The sequence below is a fragment of the Metopolophium dirhodum genome, chromosome 7 (genome assembly GCF_019925205.1).
Source record: "Metopolophium dirhodum isolate CAU chromosome 7, ASM1992520v1, whole genome shotgun sequence".
Classification (NCBI taxonomy): Eukaryota; Metazoa; Arthropoda; class Insecta; order Hemiptera; family Aphididae; genus Metopolophium; species Metopolophium dirhodum.
Window position 1 is genome coordinate 21,119,071 of NC_083566.1, and position 10,240 is coordinate 21,129,310.

Sequence of the window (10,240 nt, forward strand, 5' to 3'; positions counted from 1 at the left end):
TACAGCAGTATTATTATTATTATTATGAACCTTTTACATAAAAACATAAATAATACACAAATACTGCCAAATATGTTTAGGTAGTTATTTATTATTTTGTAAGATATCATTAAGATTAAATATCATTTAGATAATCTTTACATTTGTAATTAGTAATTACCGAATAAACCTTGAACAAATTACCTAACAAAAAAAATTATTTATACATGCATTTTTTTTTGTCATTTAGTATAACATTGAAGTATTAATAATAAAAAAGGTGGGCTAGTGGATGTCGCTCTGCTGTACAGTTGGTTACAAGTGGATCACTGTATAATGGATGGGATTAAATTTGAATTCAATGATATATGAAAAATATGATATCATTGTGTAAGAAAAACGATTCTGAGCGGAGACGGTATGTCAGTCTAGGTTTAAGACATTATATAGGTACTTATCTATAGTATTAAAAAAAATAATTGACCTATAATAAATTCCAAATTAATCATATCACAATATCCATTAGGTACTTATAACGCGTTATACATCAACAAAAAACCGTGATACTATCATAGATATAATATATCAGTATACTTTAGAAGTTTCAAGTACCCACGAATAATATTATACAATCTCAACAAAATAACCGAAAAAATATTCTAAGTTTTTTCTTAACTCAAAATAATTTCCTAATTTTCGTGATTTTTCATTATTTTGTCAATTTTTGAACTTTAAATGCTTAACCACCAACAATATTCACTTTCTAATCGAACAAGATACTGAAGTTGAAAATCGAAGCATTATTTCGACTACTTATTGTGAACATAGACAAAAAAAAATTTTAAATCAATACATTCATCGTTCCACTCAGAATCTAAAAACTAAATTATCAGTTTGTTTTATCTTATTTTTCTATTTTACAAAAATAAAAGCTTTAATAAATTCAAAACATGACATGGTGTTTGTAATAGTCAGTGTCAATGTTTGTTTTATTGTAATGACCAATTAATTAAATAATACCATTGAATATGAATTATGAACTTAGTTTTAAAAAAATATGAACAATAATTGTAAAAAACTTAAAACACTCACAAAAAACATATGAGGAACCCTCAACTTTTTTTTTCTTCCAGTAATAAGAACTAATGTTACACTTTGTATTAAATGTTCAATGTTTTTGACAATGCAAAAGTTTTTTATCAACAATTATTGAAAAAACAACAAAAAAATTCGAAAATTTAAAATTTCTAAAGTTCTCAAAAAGAGTTAAAATATTTTGAAAATTATTCCATGCATAGAAATTGGTAATATAAACATATTTTGGTGAACAGTTCAAGATATACGGTTATTGGTTTTTTAATTTAAAAAAAATAAGAGAATAGATTTTGTCGAAAACTTTGTTACTTATTAATTAAAACTATTAAAACAAGTACGGAGAATTTGTTACTTTTTGACACTACAAACTACCAACTAGAAAAGATATTAAAGTTGAAAATCTTGGTATTTTTACTGCTCCGAAATATGACGGCAGACCCAAAAATAAAGTCCAATCAGTCTAAAATTAATTTTTATGCCTCATAAAAATTATCAGTGTTTAAACTTATTTAAATATTGGTGTTAAATTAAAATAATAATATTCAAAAGTAAACGTTTAATTTAACTTGTGGTTAAATTATTTTTGTCTATATATTTAAAATAGATATTATTTTAGATTCTGAGCGAAGCGATGAATGTATTGATTTTACAATGTTGTGTGTGTTTTTTTTTTTTTAATTTTTTTAATTTTTTTTTGTGCCTGTCATCGATTCGAGTTATCGAGATTTCACTGCATATGCAAAGAGCAAAGGCAAACGACGACTAAATTGAGTATTGACACATAAAATCGAATGGCATTTATTTTGACATACAAAACGTTTATAGCGATAACAAAAAAATAATATATATAAACTATATAATATAATATGTAATAATAATATATACTTATAATATATACTATATAATGACTTGTAAAGGTGCGTAGGTATACAATTAATACATAATACATTAATCAATAATAATAGGCATATTATATTCTATATGATTATGTTTCAGTACAGAATAAGACAAGTAGGTATATTAATTGGCTAGAATGCTTTGGCGAACTAAACAAAATTAAATTAAGAAAGTTATGAATTGTTAATGATTGTAAACGCGATGGACATTATTTATATTGACAAAACAAGGGTGTAGGGACTAAGGGAATTTGAAGTGAATGGCACGTAAGTTTAAATCATTTGTATGAACTGAAATCGACATATTTTACTTAAATTTCTTTCTTTTAATAAATAAAGAAGTAAAGTTTATAAAAAAAGCAAAAAATGACACTTAGTGTTCCCAAGCGGTCACCCATCCAAGTACTAACTACGCCCGACGTTTTAAACTTCAGTGATCGGACGTGAACTGGTGTATTCAACGTGGCATGGTCGTTGGCGAACTCAAGTGGAAAAATTATAATATTTAAATAAACTATCTAACAAAATGTTATTCATGTTTTTATATTATATTACAATAATATAAGTTAATTATAAGTAAATAATGGATTATTATTTATTAGGTTTAAAATATGATTCTAATATGTTCTAAAAAATCCAAAAATATTCTCTTAATAATCCTTAAACTATAGTAATACATAATATATTGCTTTACTGCTCAAGTTATATGCTTTTTTTCTTCAAATAGTATAAATATATATTATAATATCAATAACTGAATTACCAGTTATAACAGTGCCGCAACAACCGCAGGGGCAGCCGGGGCAATGCCCCTTTAGAGGGCTGCTAATCGTTGGCTCAAGGGGCCCCGACGGCGCACAGCATCTACTTTAAATTTTTAAATAATTGCATTGTAATCTAATGTTTAAATCAAATAAAATATATTAAATAAAAATATCTATTTTTATAATTTATCATGCTATCTAATTTGTTGTAGAAAAACAAGAAGCCCCTATTTATCCATAATAATACCTATATTTATCTTTAAAATTATATTTTTATAGTGTTTTATTGTTTTATTGTTATTGAGTTACTTTTATGTGTAGAAAGCTTTAATTAATATTTATAATAAAAAAAAAGAACACTAAAAGTGTAGTTATATTTTAATAACAATACACTGGTCAGTGTGCCTTCACATAAAATTTCTTAGGTTTTTAAAAAAAAAATCACCATCATTATTTATTTTTGTATAGGTAACCTATAAACAAATATTGTATACATATACCTCAGGGTCCAATACATTGACTTTGTCCGGGATCCCAAGAATCCTAATTGTTTTACTGGCCGTAGACAGGGCCGTATATACTTAACCAAAACTCGTTTGTCAGAATTTAAATAAGAAGGGAGGTCAATTAAAAAAAAATAAAATTTGGAAGTGACTCTGCTGAACAGTAGGTTACAAGTGGGTGACTGTTATGGATAGTGTTAAATTTGAATTCAATGATATAATATCATAGTATACGAAAAACGATTTTAAGTGGAGACGATTTGTCAGCCTAGGATATTGTATACTATATTTATATTGATATTATTAAATATTATTAATACCGTAGCCGGTTAAGTTGAGTTATTATTATTTGTTTATTATCATATTTGTATATAATAATACATTTTAGACGTTTCAATTACCCACGAATAATATTTTTAAAATAGGTATATAAATTACAAGTTACAACGAATTATGAACGATATTTCAAAAATTAATTGCCGAAAATCATTAGTTTTTAACTGAAAACGACTGAGAAGTCTGAATTTGGCGGTCAGTCTTATTTTTAAGTTATATTATAGCTAATTGAACTTTTTGGTATTTTCATATAATATATCCGGTGTAGTCACTCGCACACTGCGCTTGCTCAAACAATTAAAATCAAAAACATCCCTCGACTTGTTATGTAAATCCACCATGGGTGGGTGTCAGAATTATTTTTGCATCATCAATTTTAAAACGTTGATTTACCTAGATAAAAAAAAATTAATTTGTTATACTTAAGCTCGGTAAACTTTAAGCGTTGTACGGGTGCGTAAAACACCGAAAATCGTGAACTTCGTATTGCTATACCATAAATACCAATGGCTTCCCGGTAGTAGAGTTTTGGACAAGTACCTACATAGGTAACTTATAATAATTCATATTGTAAATTAATTAGGTACCAAAAAAATATAACTTCTCAAACACTGTGTCTATTGACACTGCCGGGAGAATGTATTAGAATGTCTATAAACTTACGGACCAGTTCAGGCGCGGACTGGTAAAATAGGGCACGGGATGCTACACAATTTAAAGGGCAAATAACATAAATTGTTGGGCCGAATTTAATACATGTAGATTATTTATAAAATATTAATATATTTTATTTAGTTTTGAAAAAATATTGAATATACGTTAAACACGTAAATAAGTACCAAGTTACAAAAAACTTTCAATCAAAGTTGTACAATATTATAGATTACTAGTAATAGTAAGTTGGTAACAATCTGTTGTTCATTAGGTGTCTAGAGTCTTTAAATATATAATAAATAATATTAGGCAAATATATTTTAGGGCAAGGGATGCTGTAGCATCCCAGCCAGTCCGCGCCTGGGTAGATCTAAATGAGGCAAGTTTGGTCATAGATTTTAATATCTATAAGTTTGGGTGGACGTTGGATTTTTATTTTTTACTTTTCTTAAGCTGGTGCCTGGTGCCATTATGATGAATGTTCTTTTTCCTTATCAATCTGCCGTATCATTAAAAGAATAGTTGGCTACACTGTGTTATGGTCTAACTGTTTATATTACTTACGCTATGGCCTAACCTCACTTATCAATATTATCCGTCGGTCGTCGACGGTCTCTCAAAAGTTTTTGCTTACCTTTTTGCTCTCAGTGTCATTTGTGAATATGTTTTATGGTATTTAATTTTTGGATTGTTTTCGTCCATTAACCAGGATTCAACATGAAGGTAATGCTAACTCTTTAATATCTTATTTATCGTTTATGCTAGTTTTGATTTTAACAAAATTGATATTTTTTGAGATGCAATTGGATAAAGTCGTAAAAATTGTTCAACAACATGGTACCGAGTACCGACAAATCTTACATCGACGAAAAATAATTGGTCGAGTGTTATTTTTATTTTGTATTATATTATTATATTGAGCCTATTGCGTTCGCGTTACATTTTTTCAATTTTATTTTCATTATATATATCATTATTAAGTCACTTAAATATAATGGCTACAAACATTTTGTTCTTGATTTCTTTGACATGACGATTAGGATGTGTTCACCAGAACAAATTGACACTATTTCAACAATTTTTTTGATAAAGTACTGGTGTTTAATATTTTAAATTTGAGTATCTACTGTCTAAAATTTGTTAAAAATTAATTATTCCTACTTAAATGTATGTCTGTACAACTATTAGTATTTATAAATTGATATGGGATTAGCAGAACATTTAATTCATTTCAATTAACAGTAGTTATATGCACCTAGTTTAACCTAACCAGTTATACTATTCATTAAAGTATTAAAACTAACAAAATAGTACATTTTAAATTAATATAACAGAAGTTGGGTACCTATACTTATTATTGATATTTATTTGTCTAAATAAATTATTATTATAATTTTTTTTTTTTTAAATAGTTAAACGTATCATATCCAGCCACAGGCAGTCAAAAGCTGTTTGAAATCGTAGATGAGCACAAGTTGCGTGTATTCTATGAAAAACGTATCGGCACCGAAGTTGATGTTGATATACTTGGCGATGAATGGAAAGGTTATGTGCTAAAAATATCTGGAGGCAATGACAAGCAAGGTTTTCCCATGAAACAAGGGGTTCTCTCTAATGTTCGAGTGCGCCTATTATTATCTAAGGGCCATTCGTGTTACCGTCCTAGAAGGGATGGTGAACGCAAGAGGAAATCAGTTCGTGGATGTATTGTTGATTCCAATCTTAGTGTTCTGTCATTAATTGTTGTCAAAAAAGGAGAAAAGGTATTTATCATTTTATTATTGATATAACTTAATGAAAATTAGTCAGACAATTTTCTATTTAATATTATTATTTTTACATTGATTTATAGTTTATGAATGGTTACTGTTGTTCATTCTTAATATTTTGAAATTCACTATCTAATATGCTGTATGTGCAGTAGGCTCTTCTTTATTGGGACACATCTGTTGCGTATTATTTTGTCCCAAATCTGAAAAAAAAAATTTGTTCATGTTTAGTTACTTATTTTACTTCCACAATTCAGAAGTATATGTTTATAACATAGTAAATATTTAATTCACTTATAATGTAATTATAATTTAATGATAATTTTTATTACAAAAAGGAATAGGTACATACTACTAACTTACTTATTAGTAAAAAAAAAAATCTATTTTAATTAATTTTTAGTAACAAAAAAGTGGTAGAACTTTGTTTATTACCTTTTCCAAATTATTGACGAATGTGGTCTGAACAAGACGTTTCAAGAACTTAGGACGCCTAGGGGACCATACTATGTTCTAGGAGAAAAGTAGACAGTTTTGCTCATGTATACTGACGGCAGTGGCCATTCTGTAGCTCCGTTTCCCCTACTATGTGACAGTCTGCCTAGACACACAGTAAATCATGCACCCATAGCCACCGCGGGCATATTGTTGCCGACAACACTGGCTAGTAAAGTAGTAAAAAGGCGAGTTTTGGTCACTGTCCGGTCTACTTATCTCGTGGAACTGAGTATATAGATGTAAATGTCCCAATTATTCTGTTTTGTGGATCAGTTGTTAACAATCACACTAATCACAAGTTTATATTTTTTACTGATGGGTTGCATTATCAAGCATATTGGTACATAAAATAACTCTTTAGGACCCGACATTTTCCTGTTGATTTGTTTAAAATAATATTTTGACATCGGAATGACGGGAAATTAATATTCGTTTAATGTTTTAAGAATGATTACTCTATTAATCATTGTTAGTGTATAAGCGTTACATTTAAAGTTAAATTCTGCTGTGTGGTTTATTTATTTATATGGGATTTCCTATGTTAATCTTTCTCGTGTTTAAATCTACTTTTAAAAGTAATATACATTTTATATATTTCTAAAAAGAAAAAACCTTATTTTTACTGTTCAATCTTAACTAATTTACATTATCTATATGATTTCTCTAGAACCCGACATTTTCCTGTTGATTTATTTAAAATAGTACTTTGACATCGGAATGACGGGAAATTAATTTTCGTTTAATGTTTTAAGAATGATTACTTACTCTATTAATCATTGTTAGTGTATAAGCGTTACATTTAAAGTTTAATTCTGCTGTGTGGTTTATTTATTTATATGGGATTTTCTATGTTAATCTTTCTCGTGTTTATATCTACTTTTACAAGTAATATACAATTTATATATTTCTAAAAAGAAAAAACCTTACCTTTACTGTTCAATCTTAACTAATTTACATTATCTATATGATTTCTCTAGAACCCGACATTTTCCTGTTGATTTATTTAAAATAGTACTTTGACATCGGAATGACGGGAAATTAATTTTCGTTTAATGTTTTAAGAATGATTACCAACTCTATTAATTGTTGTTAGTGTATAAGCGTTACATTTAAAGTTAAGTTCTTTAGTGCTTATTTAAGTTAACTATTCTTTGTAATATAAAATTGATATATTTCTAAAAAATAAACCTTATTTTTGAGCGTTGACATGTTTACGACCAACTATCAAATTGTGGTGTTACCTTCTGGTGTACCGGAGAATAAAATATAAATTTAAATATAGTCTAGAGGATTAGTAATAATATGTTAAATTAATCCTTATAATTTTCCTTATTATTCATTTAATTTTGAAAAAATCAGGAAACCCTATTTTATATGGTCCGCATGTCATGTACAGTGTTAACTTATTTTTAAGACACCCACATGTCAATTTATGTTGGCATGCATTCGTTAATGTGTTAATTGTTAACCAAGTTGAATAATTTATACATTTTCTTCTGAACCCGACATTTTCCTGTTGATATATTTCAAATAATATTTTGACATCGGAATGACGGGAAATTAATATTCGTTTAATATTTTAAGAATGGTTATTGTTGATCATTTTTAGTGTTAAAGTGATACATCATAATTGTATTTGCATTTAAACACTTGATTGCTTTATCTTATACTGTATAATGTGGTATTCTTATATTTTAATAGAAATTAATTATTGCCAATTTTTAGGATATTGCTGGATTAACAGACACTAATGTCCCAAGACGACTTGGACCTAAGCGTGCTAACAAGATCCGTAAGTTGTTCAACTTGCAAAAAGAAGATGATGTACGTAAATATGTCATTAAAAGACCTCTGCCACTTAAGGAAGGAAAGACAAAGCAGCATTTCAAGGCCCCGAAAATCCAACGTCTCATTACTCCCGTTCGTCTTCAGGTACTAAAATTATTTTTTTTTTATTTAAGCATATTTACAATCTATACAATTTGTACAATAAGTAAATTTGATAACATAGGTAACATTTGAATGTCTTGAGGGGGGAAACCGCCCATCAACAGTACTTCCTAGTGGTACTAAAATTGAAATACAAAGCTTTTCAATTTTTTACACATATACAATTATTAGTTAATAATCGTATTACATTTTAATTTCTAGCGTAAACGTCATAATTTGGCATTAAAGAAGAAACGTTGCTTGAAACGTAAAGAACAGGCTACTGAATATGCCAAGCTTCTTGCACACAGACAAAAGGAAAAGTTTGCAAAGAAACGTGCTGAACAGAGCCGTAAACGTACTATGTCTCAATCATCTGTTTCTAGCTCTGGCACAAAGAGCAGTAAAAAATAGAAATGGTTAAATAAAATAATTTTTTTTTAATCATAGCTTTGTTGTTATTTTTTATTCTAATCTGAGAATCTTCCATTTTGGTAGTACCGTAAAAATATAAAAATTAATATACATCTATAACAAAAAAAAATCCAGTCTGTTTATCATGTGACATAAACACAACATGTTACTCAATATTTCCACTTTGAAGAAAATATGTATTAAATAAGTAACCATTAATTGTATATATTTAGGGAGAGTTAGAAATTAATAATTATTAATTACCTATGGTGTTGAACAAAGCGTTAAATGAAATCGATTAAAAAATCAAACTAGCTGTACCCATCCTACAAAGATATTTATGTTAAAAAATCTATTCATTTAAATATTATGATACACTACCGAATTGTTGGTAATAATGTTATTTTACACATATTAATATAATATTAACAAACTAATAAACTGGTGATAAATAATGTTAAATGTACACTATTGTTCTATCATCATAACAAATCTTGATGATGCATAAACTTATTGATATTGATAATATAGGCCAATGTTTGGATTTATTTTATATAGGTACAAATAAAATAATAAATTATATATATATCTGGTATAAGAAATAATTTTGTATTAGGCAATTTGGTTTAATCAGAAACAATTTATGATTTTATTTTTAAGAGAATAATTATTCTATGGTTGATTGTAAAATTGTTCCTGTTAATTTATTATTTTATTAAACAATAGACTACAGAACCGAACTCGCCTCCAGCGAGCACGTACAAAACGATATATCACTTAAATATTGTAAAAAACAAAATTATTTATTTCAACCAGAATGTTTTATATGGGTTTTGGGTGTTTGATGTTATAGGAGTGTTAGGGGTTCGGGTTCAGCTTAATTCGGGTGCAAGGCCCTGCCAATATGGTAAAAGCGTAGAAATATAGTAACGTTGAGAACGCTTGTGACGTCTACACGACAAGATACGCGCGTCGTAATTGTGTTAAAGGAACAGCGTAGATTAAATCAATTTAACTTTTTCAAATATTCTTCCCGACTTCAAGGGTACATTATTGAGAACAGACGTTCGTTTAAAATTTTCGCGTCAATGATGTAGTTGACCCATAGAAAAAAGATTAAAGAGTTGACCGTTGCGTAAATCGCCTATGTATTTCTTATGCACTAACACGCGGCGCACTCGCTCGTAAGTCCTAGCATAGAACATTATACTTAAATTAATGTTCTATGGTCCCAGCTCACGAGTCGCAACCTATTTATTAATCGTTGGTCGTATAAATATGAAATGATGTATAATAGTTATATTGTATATTTGTATAAATAGCTAAAATAAACTCGAGGATTAAAAAATCTTAGAATAGATGTTTGGTATTTGAATTTCCCGATTTTACTATTTTTAGTATAA

The 10,240-nt window shown here is 28.1% G+C and overlaps 1 protein-coding gene and 1 pseudogene across 1 annotated transcript; one reads left to right on the forward strand and one right to left on the reverse strand.

Moving 5' to 3' along the window:
- Positions 1-2,331: 2,331 nt before the first annotated feature.
- On the reverse strand, positions 2,332-2,449 carry LOC132949810 (5S ribosomal RNA; annotated as a pseudogene).
- A 2,343-nt stretch (positions 2,450-4,792) lies between these two features.
- Positions 4,793-8,872, forward strand: LOC132948978 (small ribosomal subunit protein eS6). The gene is made up of 4 exons (XM_061019708.1): positions 4,793-4,950; positions 5,640-5,990; positions 8,220-8,426; positions 8,646-8,872. The coding sequence occupies exons 1-4, from the start codon at positions 4,945-4,947 to the stop codon at positions 8,835-8,837; spliced, it is 756 nt and encodes a 251-aa protein (XP_060875691.1). The 5' UTR covers positions 4,793-4,944; the 3' UTR covers positions 8,838-8,872.
- Positions 8,873-10,240: the final 1,368 nt, after the last annotated feature.